The sequence below is a fragment of the Acanthopagrus latus genome, chromosome 12 (assembly GCF_904848185.1).
Source record: "Acanthopagrus latus isolate v.2019 chromosome 12, fAcaLat1.1, whole genome shotgun sequence".
Classification (NCBI taxonomy): Eukaryota; Metazoa; Chordata; class Actinopteri; order Spariformes; family Sparidae; genus Acanthopagrus; species Acanthopagrus latus.
The window spans coordinates 21,689,077-21,707,686 of record NC_051050.1 but is presented as its reverse complement, the minus strand read 5'-3'; the positions used below and the strand labels follow the sequence as shown (position 1 = coordinate 21,707,686).

General features: G+C 44.2%; 1 protein-coding gene across 1 annotated transcript; it reads left to right on the top strand.

Annotated features, from left to right (window-relative positions):
* The first annotated feature begins 1,579 nt into the window (after window positions 1–1,579).
* Window positions 1,580–17,403, top strand: enc1 (ectodermal-neural cortex 1). Its single transcript, XM_037118074.1, has 3 exons — window positions 1,580–1,917; window positions 8,336–10,152; window positions 14,569–17,403. Exon 2 carries the CDS (start codon window positions 8,342–8,344, stop codon window positions 10,115–10,117), a length of 1,776 nt encoding a protein of 591 aa, XP_036973969.1. The 5' UTR covers window positions 1,580–1,917; window positions 8,336–8,341; the 3' UTR covers window positions 10,118–10,152; window positions 14,569–17,403.
* Window positions 17,404–18,610: the final 1,207 nt, after the last annotated feature.

Below are 18,610 nucleotides of genomic sequence, written 5' to 3'. Positions count from 1 at the left end.
AAAAGCCGGCTGATGGGAAAACAAGCAGGATGTGATTATGCAATGGCTCTAATCACCGAAAACAGACAGAATAACACGACCTCGAGGGTCCAGTGAGGAGTTTAGTCACAGCCAAGAGCACCATCAACAGGAACCGCAGATGTGACTCACACAAGATGTCCAGGGATAAAGTTGGACTTCCTGTTCCCAGCTACCCCGACCCCAAAACCCACAGGGCCTTTATGATCCTATAGGATTTACACTGTCTGTGGGAACGACTGGCGAGTCTGCTGTGACTCAGCCAAACCATCATGGTGTTTTTCTATATGTTAGTGCAGTTTTCAGAGTTGTGACGCCACAAAAGCAAAACAAAAACAACATTAACTTCTTTCTCTCAGGCCGCGATCACAGTGCACACCGGGGAACAGGCTCGGGCTCTAAGCATCAGCGGCAGGAACATTTCATCCACTGCTGTGCTTTAAAAACAATGTTTATTAAACTGGCTTTAAAACAACAAATGCAGCCTGATCCTGGAGTCACACTGTAAGAAGTGCTGGGTCAAAACTAACCCAACACAATACAATTACTCATGTGTTAGCATTATTTTTCATTTGGGTATTTATACCAACTAAAATGTGTTGCAAACTGCTGCGAAACAACTCTACATGTCACTGTTTACAATTTGATTGTTAAGGATGTGTTAATATTGTAGTTTCTTTTACAACAATGAACATGTACACTACAAAAGAAGCATTCAGATACGACACTTTAACACTACTTTTAAACTTTTAAGCCTAGTCTACCTGATGTGGTAATTTGCAGAAAGAAAATAACTTCATTTCAGATAAAAGCTTTGTATTCAGGTTTTTACTCAATAGACAGATGGATAGTTTAGCATGATTGGGAATCGATCATTGATTCAGTGACACAAATGTTACCTACATGTTGTGGATGAGGCCGATTTTTAATGTTTTATAAATGGTTCATAAGTAAATCTTAATCTGAAAACTGGTGACTGATACTCGATTATTTCCCTTCATATCCATTTTTCTCTCTGCTACATTTATTTGACTGCTCACTTTTCAGATGTCTGGTTGAGGTTTAAGGTTCGTGATCGTGAGTACAACTTTAAAGGGGCACTTTGACAAAGACATTCAAACTCACAATTGGAATATTTACAATATCAGTGAGGTAACGATGCAAACTCAGGCTTATTTACTTCTTCCGTAACTGAACAAATGAGCTGTTCTCAGAGGAAAATACGGTCGAGGCTAGAGAGGTGGCAGGGTCCGCCACATATAAACAAAGTTAAAACAGTATATTCAGTTTGTTTCTTCAGGATTGAAAAAACAAAGAGGAGTTTGTTGAGGCTTAAAGGAACAGTGCAAAAAATATCTATCCATTAACTTAAATCAACTGTTTGCACGTTTGTGGGGGAAACTTGTGCCTGGAGACGATGAGTCCTCCTCATCTTAGCACACAGTCTCTGTCTCACTTCATTTCCTGCACTAGGAGGAGGCGTCCTCCCCCCTCTCTCCATCTCTTGTCCCTCTCCTCTCCCTCCCCCCTCCTCTCTTTGTAAACACACCCATTGATCCAGCCAGAGAGGACTGAGAGCGCAGGCGGAGGAGCGACACTCAGGAGCGGAGCAGCACAGGAGGAGAAACGCCTCCGAGCCTCTTTAACACACCGAATCCCCCTTTATTCTGTTTCATATATATATAAAAGCTTCTGCTTCGGGGGATCTGATCCAGAGTCAGCTGTAGCGCAGTAATCTGAGGGAGAAAACGGCCTCGTCTCGCTGTGAGCTTCTCGGGAAATAACCACGGAGTTGTTTCGCTCCCCGGGCGCGCAGGCTTCTGCATCGTGGCTCTGTCAGAAGTGGCATGTTCGAGGGATCCCGCGGACACGATTGAACTCCTGCTTTCACCCAAAGAGGTAAAAAAAACCTCACCCTTCCTTTTATCATAGCTCATAAAACAGATTTTTTTTTTCTGTAGTTTTAATTCCAACAGCTGCTGCACCCCGTTGTTTTTGTGTCTGATCACCTGATGATGGAAAACTCGGGGGCTGTGGCAGAGAGAGAGAGAGAGAGAGAGAGAGAGAGAGGCTGATGCACAAAAGACTCTTGTTGACCTCCACTGCTCGTGTCTGTGTTGTGTTATCACTGTTGTTCCTGCACGTTGACGCTCCTGCTTCTTTTTCTTGTTATTTTCATGCCATCCCCTCCTCAGCTCCCTCTCGGTCCTTTGTGCGCTCTCCTCTTTGCGTCTTGCTCCTGTGCATACCCATGCATGCACAAGGTGTGATTTTTTTTGTTTTTTGTTGTTGTTATGAATGAATAAAAAGCCCAGATGTGTAGGCACAGCTGGGTTTGAAGACACACATCTGAGTCTGTTGCAGATTGATGCAGATCAACAACAGCTTCCATGTTTTGTTTTTTTTTGCATTTTGTTTCATTTTTTTCTCTCCTTTCTTCCTCCAAGTGGCAGATGTACTGAGCCGGCCCATATGAGCCTGTGGTGTTTACTTTTGAAGTCTCTCCCTTCCCCATCCCTCTCTTCCTGAGTCCATGGTTGACTGTGAACACCTGGCAATGATTTTAAAACAGACTGCAGCCAAAGCCGGGCCTCAGCTCGGATACAGAGCGAGAGCAGAGGCTCGCATGCCTTCTCTCTCTTTTCTTTTCTCACTGTGCGCTTCTTTTTTGTGGAGTGTGGCATGTATGTGCTTTCCGGTTATGTGCCTGTGGATCTGCTCTTTGTGAAGGGGGGGGTGAGGATGACAACTCTCGCAGACATCCAGGCGGATCTCAGTGTCACGCTGCTGGAATATTCTGTCTGGGCGTCAAGTTACTGTCAGTGACCACCAGCCAATTATAACACCAAGAGCAGTGATTGATATTAATAGCTGCTTTTATTAATGAACCCACTGATGACTTTTTATGATCCTTCAGGTGTTAAATGTTAAAACTGGTGAAAAATTTGACTTCTCATGTCTGATAAACCAGCAGCAAGCAGCCAATTCTCACATTTGAGAAGCCGAAGCAGAGAACGTGTTGCTTTTTCTCACTATTTTTGCTTAAATAAAAGTCAGAATTTGCTGATTGCAGCTACTTTAGTGCGAATATTTTCTGTTTCCTCTACATAATCTTGGGATTTTGACCATTTTCTGACATTTTATAGATCAAACGTCTCATCAGTTAATCAGTAAAATTATCAACAAATATTTGACGATGAGAATAATCATTATTCTCTGCCCTTATCAAAAACAATTGGTTATTTTTCTCAGTCGACGTATCGATCGCTGTTGGTTCGTGCTGAAACACAAGACTTTTACATTTCTGCTCGTATGTTTTCATTCGATAGTTTCAGTGAGCTCACGTAATAAACTAATAACTGAGTAATCATGTGATCCATAAAGAGATAGAAAATAGTGACATATGTCCATCAAAGTTCCCAGAAGTTTAAAGTGGAGTCTTCAAATCACATGTTTTGCTGACTAACAGTCTCAAAATTCAAAGATTTCCAGTTTACAATCACTTACAAACAATATCAGCAGCTAAGATTCACGTTTGAGAGGCTGGAATCAGAGAATGTTTGGTATTTGTCTTATGATTGGAAATAATGAATAAATGAGCCAATTTGATTAATGGATAAATAAAGTTTTGAGACGCCTGACGTCAATCTGTGCCTGACAGGCAGTCAAAGAGTTTCACAGCAGCTTGTTTACTGTCAGCAACTAGGTTAAAGCAATAATCAGATTTGAGTGGATATATGGGGGTTGCAGTAATCTGACCCCCCCGCAATAATCTGCATTTACACGTGTTGGGTTAATATCCAGTCTGAAGAGGTGTTGATGTTTGTGATCAAGGGGAACACAAAGGAGCACAACTTCCATGAAAGAGAATATGTTTTTAAACCCAAGTTTCTGTTTGATTCTGTAGGTTTTGCATTGAATAATAATACAAACTTCCCACTGGAGAGTTGAAGCAAAGCACACATTTCCATTTAAATCACAAGTAAAGGGTTTTCAGGACGTGCAGGCTTTAGTTGGTAGTCCAGGCTTTATCCTTTAATATGCAAATGATTTAAATATCTGTTTTACTGCTCCTCTCTTTGTTCTGCTCCCAACTGTAACGTGCGAGCTCACTCACCCAGCGAGAAAGTTTGTTTGATAAAAAATGCAAAAACTCAGATTAAAACAAGCAAAAAAAACACCTCCGGCGACTGTACGAGGCGGTGTGTAATTTAATGGGGGAAAAAGCAGCACGCAGGCTGTGATTGTCAAGATTTTGAAATTAAGAGAGAAAACCTGAAATTATAACGAGCACAAACGGTCGAGGAGATAAGTAGAAAGCCGAGACATTTTAAACCTCTTGGCGCAAAATTTTATTTGGACAACGGAGCAAAAATATTTGGCATTTCTGAGAACTCGGCTCTGTCGTGCCGTGCCATTATCGAGATGAGAAAGCAGCTCTTGTGAGTCATCTCGGAGAGGAAATGATTACTCTCTGGAAGTCAGGCAACAGATTGTTAGATAAAAGGGCTGCGACAATGATGTTTACTCCCATGGTGATTTCAGGTGAGGCAGAGCTGTCCTCCATCTCTCTTTGGAGCATAAACATGACTGTTGACTTGTTCTCAATCATTTTAGTCCCTGTTCTGATTAATCAAAGTGTTCTCCTGCCTCGGACCTCGCACTCACTCAGGGTTACAATTAATAACGTACTAATTATGAGTACACGCAAAAAACAAACCCTCTCCAATTAAGTGCCTGATTTATTAGGACCACTTATTCAAATCAAGCCATTTGCAGCCTCTAATTAGAAAACATGTGCTGCGGTATCTGTACACATGCGTGTGTGTGTGTGTGTGTGTGTGTGTGTGTGGGAGGCAGGTTGGCGTGCAGGTGAGAGAGCAGGTTAGGATATTCTCATTATAGCGGAGCCAGAGGCCAGAGGATGATGGGTTGCCAGTTTTTGGCAGCGCTGGAATGCAATAAATCCCGTCGAGCCAAGGTTGCGGTTGGTTCTGTGTGTCATCAAGTCGTGATAAATAATTTCGTGCCGCTTATAATTATTGTGAAATATGACTTTTTAAATGGATTACATTCCTCACTTAGGCGAGAGTGTACCTGAGAGCGGTGAGGACACCTGTGGAACATTCGCTATAGTTTTAAATCTCTGCAGGCTGCTTATACTTGTTTATTCAAGCGTGGCACATTTATGAGTCATTCAGTGTCAATATTAAACCAGATATTTCTTTGTGAAGTCTTCGGCATTGGAATAACAACTGTACTGAGTGCTGTTTTGAGTTAATGCTAGTCAATGCTAATGCTAAAAGTTGAAGTTTTGTAGTCCTCCAAACATTTCAGGGAGTCCGCGGCAAAACAGCGTTGTAGGCTAGCATCCATGTTAAAACAACAACATAAAATGGATCCAAACGGCTTAATCTAAGTCTACAAGGTCCCTAATTGATTGATTGGAAAATAAATAATTTACACCCTTGGTTGAGCTTGTGCATCGACTTATGACAGGCTGCATGCTAACACTTTTAGCTTTGCAATTACAGTAAAGATTCTGGTGTAACGTCTTTTCAAATCGATGGCTGCTGGAGACTTGGATTAAGGCAGCCAAGCTAAATGGAGACATTTCAATTTTAGTTTTGTGTTTTAAAAGTCCACATATGTTTTGGAGCATGCTACAAACTTCACAACACTTTCCGTACACGCTGAAGCGAGTTGATAATGACAAAATTTCCCTTCTGGAGTTAACTTATCCTTTTGGGAAGTGTAATGTGTACAATTTTAGTATCGCATGTTAGCATGCTAACATTTGCTGATCACTGAAAAAGTGGTCTCTATTCCATTAATTTTGCAGGTATTTGGTCATGATAAAGTACAAATTGAAATTCTAAACAAAGTTATTACAATTCCTCAAAAGAGCATGAAATTACATGTTAAACAATCCAAAACTTCTGAGGGGATTACCGGTTACAAGTCAGTAGATATCATCCTCTGGGCACCATGAATGTCCTAAACCAAATTTCATAACAATCCATGCAGTAGTTGGTGACATCGTCAGACAAGTCTGAACCAAACAGGAGTCGTGACTGACGGTGCCATCCCCAGAGGCGTGCTGCTAGCTTGGCCAAACAACTTGAAGCGCCTGCCATCATATCGGCTGAAAACAAATATACACAGTTGTGCACAAAGAATATTTTAAGCTGCACATGCTCCAGGTCGTGTTTTCTCCGTTGACAGCTGCCACGAAACAGCCTGGGTGAAAATAAAATAAAAAAAAAAACATTACGTAGAGCAGCTGGTCTGGGGAGTTGGTTTAACTGGAATTTAATCATAACCCTGGAACGTATGACCGGGAACAATACAGTTCTGTTGAAGCTGAAGGTGTGAATAAAACGCTACTCGCCGGAAAGCCCCGCTGGACTTTGATTTGTATGTGCAGGGTTCACGCCCCATTGTCTATTCATAAGACGGCATTCTGAGGATTTTTGGAGCAGATGATGCAACTGAAGGAAAATGGGAACTGTCCGCTCCGCTCTGCAGCTGCTTCACAGAGGAGCCGCTGACAACACCTGGAAACTTTTGAACTTGGAAGTTTTGAAGTGGTGGTTTACCTAAAAATCGCTCTTTTGAGAATCAGGTCACCTGTAGAGGGGATGCACGGTTCATTCTATTGGGTTTTTGTTGGTATCGGTGAAATTGGAGAGAGGGAAAAAGAAAAATACTCCATCTTCCTTCACTTCATCTTAACCCTTCTTACCCTGCAGTGTTCATAAACCACAGGATATGATGAAGTTAAAAGACAAAAATTTGAAATGTTATCTTGTCCAGTAATAATCAGTTATTCTCTTGGCATCAGTTAGTTAAAAGGGATAAATATAAGTAAAGAAATATGCTGGCATTCATAGCTCCTACAAAATAAAAGCATAGATGAATACACAACGTCTTTGTCATGTTTTCAGTCACCTCAAAGCCCTGAGCTCTGCACTGAGTCTTTAACTTAAGTCTTTAACTGTGTTTGTGACAATCTGCAAGAGTGTTTTAGTACATTTTATGGATGTTTTCATTCTCCATTGTCTTGAAAAGTTGTTATCTCAGGATTTAACTGATGGATTATTGCTGTCATCAACTGTTGGCTGATACCTGTTTAGATGTTAAATAGCAGCTTTCGGTTGTATAATTGGGCTTTGAGGTTTACTCCTAAGATTGAGCAATGTTCTGTCACTCCAAAAAAATCATCGGCGGTGACCTAGAAGAGAACTTCAAAATGACTGCAAGTCCGGTCGAAGTATCTGACAGCTGTGGATTTACTAGGTCACACAGGGACTCTACAAACAGAATGAACGAGACACTTGACACGTCCGGAAATTGGGTGGAATAAATGTGAGCTTGGAGCGAGGACAGAGCAAGGACAGCGAAGATGGGAGCTGCGACTTTCTGGAGGGGGAGTGGAGTACATTCGGTGCATTTCTCAGAGGGCTTAAAAAGAGTCCTGCTGTCTCTTTCTTTTCCTCTTTTCTTAAAGAGCTCTGCAAAGGGACTTACTTGTAAATCATGGTATCTCCAAAAGAGGGGGGATTAGTACTGCTTGGAGCCAAAAGCGGAAAAGCCCTCTAGTCTCTGCGAGAACACAATTGTTATCTACTTGACCTTCATAACTCCCAAACGTATGCTGTTTTGCAACTCGCAATCACTGCATCCCTTGTCTCCCTAACTCTAGAGGAGGATTGCAAATACTCTTTCCAAAAAAATACACATTAGTCATCATGTCACGGTTGCAAAATGCATTATTTAGACGTCACAGTGTGCATATAAAATAGTTGGGGCTGAGAATATTTAATAAGGAAAAATTAAGGAAGACTTTAATACTTGATTGGAAGCTGCTGAAACTCCCGCAGTCTGCTTTCTCATGACTAATCTTACAGACAAACAGTCTAGTCTCTCTGATAAACAACATAATTTCGGCTGATTTACAGTGATTACACACTGCTTTGGCATATAAACCTACAAGTCTCTCCTGCATGTTTTGCATCTAACTTCAAAATTAGTGGACAAAGTGACAAATGTGAAGGTAATAGAAGATAGTAGTGTGCAGAAGTTAATATCTTTGGAAGAGGAGCATGGAGGAGTGGAGACCTTCAGTGAATTCAGACTGAGATCGAATGATAGAAGATCAATTCTCAGAACTCTCAAATGATCTGATTTTGTTGTTTATGCTGTGTAAACGCACATATCATGACCAGAAAGTTGCTTCGAATTTAATCTAAACTCACTTGAGAAAATGAAATGCATTAACGAGGGCTCTGTCTTTGTCTTTTCTTGTCTTTTCCAGGATTCAATGAAAATGTCCGTGTGCGTCCATGAGAACCGGAAATCAAGAGCCAGCACCGGCTCTATGAACATCTACCTGTTCCACAAGTCCTCCTATGCCGACAGTGTCCTCATGCACCTCAACTCACTCCGGCAGCAGCGGCTTTTCACGGACGTCCTGCTTCATGCCGGGAGCCGATCCTTCCCCTGCCATCGCGCCGTGCTGGCGGCCTGCAGCCGATACTTTGAGGCCATGTTCAGCGGTGGGCTGAGGGAGAGCCAGGCCAGTGAGGTCGACTTCCGTGACTCCATCCATCCGGAGGTTTTAGAGCTCCTGCTGGATTACGCCTACTCGTCACGTGTGGTCATCAATGAGGAGAATGCGGAGTCGCTGCTAGAGGCTGGGGACATGCTGGAGTTTCAGGACATCCGGGATGCCTGTGCCGAATTCCTAGAGAGAAACCTTCACCCGTCCAACTGCCTCGGCATGCTGTTGTTGTCTGACGCCCACCAGTGCACCAAGCTGTCAGAGCTCTCCTGGGGCATGTGCCTCAGCAACTTTCCCGCTATTTGCAAGACGGAGGACTTCCTCCAACTGCCCAAAGATATGGTGGTGCAGCTTTTGTCACACGAGGAGCTTGAGACAGAAGACGAGAGACTGGTTTATGAAGCGGCACTCAACTGGATCAACTACGACCTGGAAAAGAGGCACTGCCACCTTCCAGAGCTCCTGAGAACGGTTCGCCTGGCGCTGCTGCCTGCCATCTTTCTCATGGAGAACGTGTCTACAGAGGAGCTGATCAACGCCCAGGCCAAGAGCAAGGAGCTGGTGGATGAGGCTATCCGATGCAAGCTGAAGATCCTGCAGAACGATGGCGTCGTCAACAGCCCGTGTGCACGACCAAGGAAAACCAGCCATGCCCTCTTTCTCCTGGGCGGGCAGACTTTCATGTGTGATAAATTGTACCTGGTGGACCAGAAAGCCAAAGAGATCATCCCCAAGGCTGACATTCCCAGCCCCAGGAAGGAGTTCAGTGCCTGCGCCATCGGCTGCAAGGTGTACATCACTGGCGGAAGAGGCTCAGAAAATGGTGTGTCCAAAGATGTATGGGTCTACGACACCGTCCACGAAGAATGGTCAAAGGCAGCGCCCATGCTCATTGCCAGGTTTGGTCATGGCTCTGCAGAGCTGAAGCACTGCCTCTACGTGGTCGGAGGTCACACCGCAGCAACTGGCTGCCTCCCGGCCTCCCCTTCTGTATCACTCAAACAGGTGGAGCAGTTTGACCCGGTGGCAAACAAATGGACCATGGTAGCTCCTTTGAGAGAGGGTGTTAGCAACGCAGCGGTCGTCAGCGTCAAACTCAAGCTCTTTGCTTTCGGAGGAACCAGCGTCACACACGACAAGCTACCCAAGGTGCAGTGCTACGACCCGCAGGAGAACCGATGGACTGTGCCGGCGTCCTGCCCGCAGCCGTGGCGCTACACAGCCGCCGCCGTGCTGGGAAACCAGATCTTTGTCATGGGCGGGGACACAGAGTTCTCAGCGTGCTCTGCTTATAAATTCAGCAGTGAGACTTACCAGTGGACTAAAGTGGGCGACGTGACAGCCAAGCGGATGAGCTGCCAGGCTGTGGCGTCAGGGAACAAATTGTATGTGGTGGGTGGGTACTTTGGCACGCAGCGCTGTAAAACCTTGGACTGCTATGACCCCACCTTGGATGCTTGGAACAGCATCACTACTGTGCCATACTCGCTCATTCCCACTGCTTTCGTCAGTACCTGGAAACATCTGCCTGCCTGAGACCCAAAACCTTCAACCTGCAACCTTTCCCTGAGGTGAGTTTGATCTCTCAGGTGTCTTTGTGTGTCTGACAGGAGGCAATTTTTCACCTCAAAATCTGTTTATAGGTCCTTGGGAGCACTACTGCATATGTTTTGTGATAAATTGCCTCAAGTGATACATCTTGAGTCAGTATCTGCTGGGTCTGAAGACTGTACATTTGAGAAAAAAAAAAGAAAGGAAAAGACATCTGGGGGTGTGGAGGTAGAGAGAAGTGAGCCCATCTGACCTCTGTAGCTGCTCTTCGTCTCGGTTTGAGGCCAGCGGCTCAAGGCTACATTAGCATAACACACACCAGAAATCTTTGACTTCAACTGTTGGCAGTCGGGTTGCATTGTGCATAATGTACTAGGCTTTAACAAGAAAGAAAAATGAGACATCTCTGAAGTAATCTCCGGCTCTGCTGCATCAATATTGAGTTTTTGAACTGTTCACAGTGAGTTCAACAGGAGGGGAAATGTCAGTGGGGGACTCTTTACCTCTACCCATCAGTAAAACATTGATTCAGTTGCATTTTTGGTGTAATTTATAATATATTTATATAAATTAATCAGTGCTCAGTCCATTCAGGGATTTGTGAAGCAGACCACCAGATGAGGGCTAGATGAAACATGATTCTCAGTTAATTTCCTTTCCTTTCCCTGTAATTCCTTTATATTGAAATAAAGGCAAAGTTTCAAAAAACAATTATGCAACTTAAAGGAACAGTTCACCCAAAAACGATGATTCAGCCTTAGTCTATTGTGTGCCGATGGAAAGTCAGGTGAGGTTTTGTGGTCCACAAAGCATTTCTGGAGCTTCACAGTTAAACAGCACTCTCCTAAATAACTGAAGTAGATGGAGACTTGTTTAAAAATGTAAAAGAATAACCAAAAATAACATAAAATGGCTTCATACCGAGAGGATTTGAGAGGGGACTCTGATCGAGTAGCCATTCATGAGTTTTTGGGGTTGTTTGTTTGACACATTTTCATACAAGTCCCCATCTGCTAAAGTTGTTGAGGGGAGCGCTGCACCGCTACTTCCCTGTTAAGATTATAAACTTGAATAAAGGAGAAGAGATGGAGCTCCAGGGGCGGGAGAGTGGACCGCTGGGGGGCATCGATAGGAAGCTTGTGTGTGTTGGTTAAGTGAGTTATGTGGCTGTGGGGATGGGCCGAAGGACAGAGAGGGTAATTGAAAGAGAATAGGATACTTTTATTGCTCCTGCGGGGGAAATCCCTCTAAGAGGAGAACGGGGGTCTGCCAATTAGACAAGCCACACACCAGCAGGCTACAACACCCTGGCGAGTATAATCCACTCTCAGTCGCCTTTCCTTTGATGAGGTTATGGTCTTTACGCTGGGTTGAGAGGGAGGCAGCCCGGCGACTCACGCGGCGTCGGAAACCATTCATCATCAGTTACAAGTAGAGGTGACTGAGAGAAGTGGCAGCGATGGAAGTAAGGAGGGAGAGTTGGAGGGCTAGATAGCGTCAGCCCTCCCTCCCCCACCTTCCCAACCTCCCACCCCCGACCCACCCAGCTCAGTCAGACACACATCACCCTTGATGTTCTCGCTCTGACAATTTACTGTTGAACTCGACAGTCTCCTCTGCCTACCATCTACGTCTTCTTGGCCTCGTTCTAACCCCGCTCTCCCCACAGTGATGGTAAACAGGTCAGACGTATGTGGAGCATGTGTAGTCAGCTGGCAAACCTGATCTTTCTGAGTGCTGCAGGCTCACGATCGCATAACATCACATATACCCTTTACCGATGGTCCCACACATACCCGGGCGGGCAGGCAGGCAGTGTAATTGTTGAAATGGCTGTAGGCCGTCAGCTCCTGAGAAAGCGAAGGAGAGAGTGACTCCCCAGCTGTCCAGCACAGCAGAGTCCCCCCCCACCCCGTTATGATAATGCCAGGAAGCAGCTCGGAGCAGCTTCACTGCTGCGATACAGCGATGTGCCTCCTCTCCACGGGATGAAATATTTGTCCCTTTCTTTCCAGTGACTCATCTCTGAAAAGGAGAGACTGGACTGAGGGGGTTTTAACTATCTCTAAGCCAATGCTACACAGTGCTCAGTGAAGGATATAATCCCACTGCTAATTTAATACAGAATTTGTTGGGTTTTTTTTTCTTTGGTGCGCCTGCCTGTCATGGCAACTGACAAGTCTACTCCCCGAACGCCGTGAAAAGGACGAAAATGTGGAGGAACGGAAAAGAGGGGCTGACTGTTTAGGAATGAAAGGGGAAAGGAAGTATGTAAGACCTCACAGAAGGAGATTGTAGCTGCGAGAGAAGAAAGAAAGTTCTCTCTCGGTTTTTCCCAGGGGAACAATTTCAACTTGTCTGAGATTCCTTCCTTTTTAGAAAGTTTTTTTTTTTTCTTAGTAGTGATGAATAGTACTGACATTTTAACAAATGCAGGATTTTTTTTGACTTCCTTGCTATCTTTCCAGGTTGTTTTATGTATCAAGAAGTTATTTGCACTAGCAGAAGTTTTGAGGATTTGATAACAACCAAACAATTCTCAGTTTTCTCAGCAAGAAAGGTCTAATTGATGGAGCTGAGATGCAGCGTTTAAGCCAGGAAAGGGTCACGTTTATGGTATATTGTGTCACCATTTCAAGCTTGACTATGTTTTCCAGGTAAACCAGGAATATGACCATGACTAAACACAAGAATGTATCATCTCAACAAATGAGTCAGAGTCTACATACAGTTTAGTCTGAAGTAACCTGATCCGCTTCATCCGGCTTCCAAATCCCATAGCAGTGTGGGAGTTTAAATGGAGGAAGCATGGTGTTGGCTATATGTGCACTATGTAAAAGGAATCATTTGACATTTCGGGTGAGACGCTTAGGTCTATTTACTCTCCAGCTAAGAGTAAGTTGAGAAGATCAAGTTGACTCATTTCTTTAGGCTAAATAGCCCGAGAAGCTGCAGCCAGCAGCCGTTAACAGTTAGCTTAGCTGCGCTCCCAAGAAGTTTTCTGGGGGCAAAACCTCCCATAAAACCACAATGTGATGTCTTTACACTGTGGTTTTTGTCAAAGTAAAGAAACAATATATTAAGTTTTGATTAGTGAGCGTTAGAGTTGCTGGTATTGGACAGAGCTGACTAGCTAGCTAGCTAGTTGTTTTCCCCTTTTTCCAGCTAAATTAACCCAACGTAGGAGTTAGCTTTGTATTTATTTCACAAACCTAAGAGTGGAAATCAATCCTTTCATCAGACTCTCTGCAACAACATCTACAAATGTCTAAATATTCCCTAAAATATACTTGCTTTTGCAAGATGTAGCCTAACCAAAGTCAGAGCTAGCATGTAGCTTGAATGCTCCAGTAGTGGAACAGTTGATCTAATGTTTTATTGAGTGAGGTACGGGTAGCCAAGCGAACAGAGTTATGGGCTAAAATTGAAGCTACAGTCCACAGCCAGTTAGCTTAGCTACACTCAAGGAGGTTTCTGTTCCTGTCATGCGTCATAGCACCAAATCAAACCACAGTGTCCTGCCTTTATGCTTAGTTAACCAGCTTTTGGATCATGTTTTTAGCTGACGGATATGAGAGAATCATCAATCTAAATCTTGAGCAATAATGCCCCAAAAGTCAGAGCTAGCATGCACACTCTGCTGCTAAAGCTAGGCTACACTGATGAGTAAATTCATGTATGTATTTCTGTAAATGCTAACATGCTAACTGGAATCCAATGCTTTGCTAGTCTTTTTGGATTTCAAGTACATTGATCAGCAGCAGCAACACATCTCCCATGCTAACGCGCGAGTAGAAAGTCCTATTTGGGTTTTTGCTAATCTATAATAAACAGGGAAGGGAAAGAAGAAGAGCCATAGATCTCCAAACAGAGCCAGCTGATCACATTGCATTCACATTGGAAGCAGAGACAGAGGGCTGCCAAGCCTGTAACCATCTGTGCCTCATACATAAGTACATATTAAGTAATAGCTTTAAAAATGGAAAGGGCCAGAGTGAAATTCTGAGAGTAAAACACGCTCAGATGTGAAGAAGTGTAGTAGGCTGTGGGGGAGAGGAGAAGCTTGACGACAGCCAGACTGTAGGCTAAAGAAACAGAGTGGGCGGACTCACCAAGTCTATGAGTCTAGCAGGATATACTGTGTACAATGGCTGCATCAGCAGTAGTTTCACAGTGAATAGTAATACAGTATCTCTTTTTGAGGAAGAAGGAGTAAATACAATGCAGTTGAGCTAAATATCAACACTGTAACATTGTACAGGTGTTGGTTATACTTCATCCATCTGTCCATATATCTTTCCAGGAAAGCCTTTGCCTTGTTGTTCTTGATGTGCCGGCTGTTATTCTAAGCTTTGAATTAAAAAGTCACCTTTAAACTGTCGAGTGTTTTTGTCTTATCAGCCCGTTGAACATGATTCTCCTCTGTCTTCCTTCAGATATCCCTGTTTTTGCATCATCTACTGGACTCCCAACTGTGAAGAAGCACACGTCATCTTCCTCCCCGAAAAGAGACACTGAGCAGCGATGTACAGACACCCGCATTCATCTCGATGTCGCAAGCGACGCGGAGCCAGGAAACACGTACGGCCGGACACTTTCGCTGGAATGATTGTCGCCTCTTGTTTCTGAGAAGGAAGCTGAGACACGCAGCAGCAGTCAGTCACGCAAAAAAACAAACCAAACAGAACCCGCCGCTTGTCATGTGAGGCACGGACTCCCAACCCTTGTGTACGCGTGGCGTTCAAGTGCTTTCATGCCGCCATACGACGATGCAAACCCGCATTTTCCCCCTCCGTGTTGACGTCACAGGCTTGTGAGGATTTGTATTGATGTTTTTTTTTCTTTCTCTCTATGATAAACAAGAAGAAAAACAAAAAAAAAAGTTAATTTCATTGAGACTGCAATGTATAGCATGATGGATGTTTCTATTTAGACCGAGGGAGGGAGGGAGAATGCGATGATTGGGCGTGCTGACGAAACCGAACGCAGCTCAGATTGACTGAGTATAGCTGATTTATATATATATATATATATAAAAAAAGGCACAATGAAGGAGCAATCCTCCCCCTTCTCTCCTCTGACAGGCTCTTCTGTTTGACCCCTGCTATCTTTTTCTTCTTCTTCTTTCAAAGACGTGCTCCCACACAGAACTGTCGAGTGTTTCCTCTTATGAAGGCTTTGGCAGTTTTGCTGTCACTCGCGAGCCCACGAGGTGTTGACGACCAACACCAGCTGAGGTTGAGGAGGACTGAGGTTTTTCTGTGCGTGGCGTTTGGGGGGGTCCAAGGTCGCGACCCTACATGTTTGCTGTTTTGCAGCTACGCATTAACGCCCTCCTCCCTTCGCCGAGCGCCGGTTTTAACTAACCCACCTGTACGCGGTATTCGGATGCTGTCGCAATTCAGCTGTACACTTAATGCTGTAAGAGACCGGCTGTGCTTTCTGTTATTCTAGTAAAAGAAAAAAGAAAAAAACGAAAAAAAAAAAGCCGCGGCTCGCTCGCTGAGTCATAGCTGAACCCTTTCTAGAGCATGTCCACTCATAGTGATTCAGTAAAACTGGCATGAACTCTTCTCTGTGGTCGCAGGAAATCTTGTCACCTTAACCTAAAACTGAGAATCAATCAGTTTTCTTGTTAAAAACTCGCTGCAATGTAGTCTTAATTTATATGACAAGGATTTACTGTGTTATGATTAATATGTTTAATCCTATTTATTTACTTTTACTCTGCCTGCATTCTTATGTGAATGTATGTTTGTTTCCGGTTGTGTCGTGCATGGCCAGGTGTTGTGTTTTTTTTTTGTGTTTTTTTTTTAATTTGATCTCAGTCGGGCTGCATTTTGCACAGTTCAGTCTTTTTCCCAGGAGGAGCTTGTTCTTTTTAAAAAAAAAAAAGAAAAAAAAAGAGACAGAGGTGCACCTCTCCCGGGGGTTTTTCAGGAAGAATGGCTCGGATTACTTGGTGGTGGACGCAGTTTAGGCCACGGGGTCGAGAGGGAGTTGAAAGAAATTTAAATTTTTGCTTCTTATAAATTCTCTTTCAGCTCCGACCTGGGTCCAAACCTGTCTTAAATCACCCTGTTCCAACAAAACAAGAAGATATAGGAACCATAAAGCTGATAAGAGCGATGCAGTTTGTGACCTAGTAACTGTTGGGGAGGTCGCTGAGTAACCCTGACATGGTTAGGAATGTCTTCGCAGCTGTCCTCGGGGGGGCAGCTGGGGGAACCGTCACATGTGCTAACTCGGTTCCTCGGGGGTCGATAACCAACGGTCTTTCTTCACCACCGCTGGGTCGAGAGTAGAGTTGAATCCAGTAAGCTGTGCATTGAAAATAAAATTGAAAAAAAGGGCAGACACCGCAGTGCTTTTTCACCATAGTGTCAACGACGAGCATTCAGATAAAAGAGAAAGGAAAAGAAAAAATCTAAAAGACCAAAAAGAGAGAATGTCTTAAAACACTTGCGTACTTCGTAACTCTGATAGGTGTTTTTTTGTTTTGTTTTTTTGTCCGTGCGTCCGTCTCGGTGACCTGAACATTGACGTTTTTGCAATTGAATATTAATGGTAATCATTGAACTTCAATGTAAGAGGTAATGTTTCGGTGTTACATGTGTGTATATATATATATTCTCTTTTTCTTTCCAAAAACATCCGTCCTCGTGGTTTCATGAAAAATAAACAAACAACAAAAGATCAAATCCGTGGGGGTAGAAATTGGCGAAACCGCTCTGTAAACTTCTTCTTACAGCCACACACACACACACACACACACACACAGTCCATCTTTTTTATTGGCAGTTTCAAGACTTCAATGGAGACCCTTGTGGCTCCATAGTGTTGACCTCCTCCGACCACCGAGCACAGAGCCCGTGGCCCCCCAACCAATCAGACAACAGCGTTTCTGTCCCATAGAATCCAAGTCTCCCCGGCAACAGCGAGCACTGAATGCCCCTTCAATTTGCGCCTAATTGCTGAGTGGCATTTCCCATTTCTACTCCTGCCCCTGTCCTCTTGTTTTATCTGGAAATCCAGTCCAGTGTCCCGCTTCACGTAACGATGTAAATGAGACAGAATGAAAAAAAAAAAAGAAAAAAGAAAAAAGATTGCTGTCTGTGTGTGCGCATCAATTTCATCTTTTTCTTTTTCTTTTTGTCATGTAAGAGTTTTAATTTCTATTTTTTAATGGCATTATTTTGTACATGTGATTTTTTTCACAATGTGAAATTCATGGCTAATAAACATAAGAGTTTTTTCCTCTTGACTGTAAACGCCTTGTGTCTTCTGTGTTACAATGCGACACGGATTTCGGAGGTGGGGGGGAGAGAGAGGAGAGAGTGCTTTTTTTCCTCTCATTACTGCATGTTTCACATATTTAGGCAGCTTTGGAGTGAACACAGCAGCAGCAGTAGCACACAAAGTGTCCTGAGGTATTTAAGGCAGTATATCATGCGTACGGCTTTTGTTCTGTGGAGGAGGGACTGAAATCATCTTATCTGTGCCTCTGGCTTCTGAGCTTGCTGCACAAGAACAGGCGAAACACAGCCAGATACTTTCCCTTTCTCTGTCAAGTCACCTTGGCAACGGCAACCTTTATCTGCAAACTGTGGGGGCTGGAGGAGAACATGAAATCTCAAAAAGGCACCTCTCTCTCTCTCTCTCTCTCTCTCTTTGCTTCCCCCTCCTCCCCTCCCTCCCTGGCCTGCCTCCCCTCTCACTTCCTACGCCCCTTCTCACACTTCTCATCAGCGAAATGCCTCGCAAAAGCGCCCCTCGCCAGTTGTTGAACGTCCCCATTAGCGAGCGGCTGCAGAGCGTACCACCGCCACCGCCGCCGCCGCTGCTGCTGCTCGCTTGTTTACATTCCTCGCTCTGACACGACTCCTGACCGGTGACAGGAGGGTTGAGAAACACCAGTTTTTCTGGATCCTGACCCTCATGCAAACTAAAAAAAAAAGTACCAGGGGGGGAGGGGAAGGGGGGGTAAAGCTTGGGAAATAAACAAGCAATGCTTTGACTTTCACAATATGTGCTGACACGTTGCAGCGAGCTGTAAAAAAAAAAAAAAGTAAGAAAGAAAGAAAAATCTTATCTAGAGTTGAGATTCAAGATTGCTTCAAGATGGTTTTTCTCAAGCTCTCCCAGGCGAAAGGGGTCGACAGCCAAGGTGAAATGTGGGAGCTCTGTGTGTGGGAGGCCCCCCGGTGCCCCCTGTGTGATCCAACAGTCCCCCCATTAATCAAGGCAGGAAGTTGAATTTCCTGTCCGCCAGGAAGTGGGTCTTATCCCTCCCACCCCCCCTCTCAGACCACCATCCAGAACATACCGCTGATGGCTCAAACCTTCAACACTGTGAATCCTTTGGGTGCCGTTAGCTTATGCAGAGCTTGGCGGAACAGACTAAAGTCTAGCATTTCTGTGTGGGCAGTCTGTATGTGTGGCCCAGTGTGATAAAAACAATGTACCTACATGCCACAG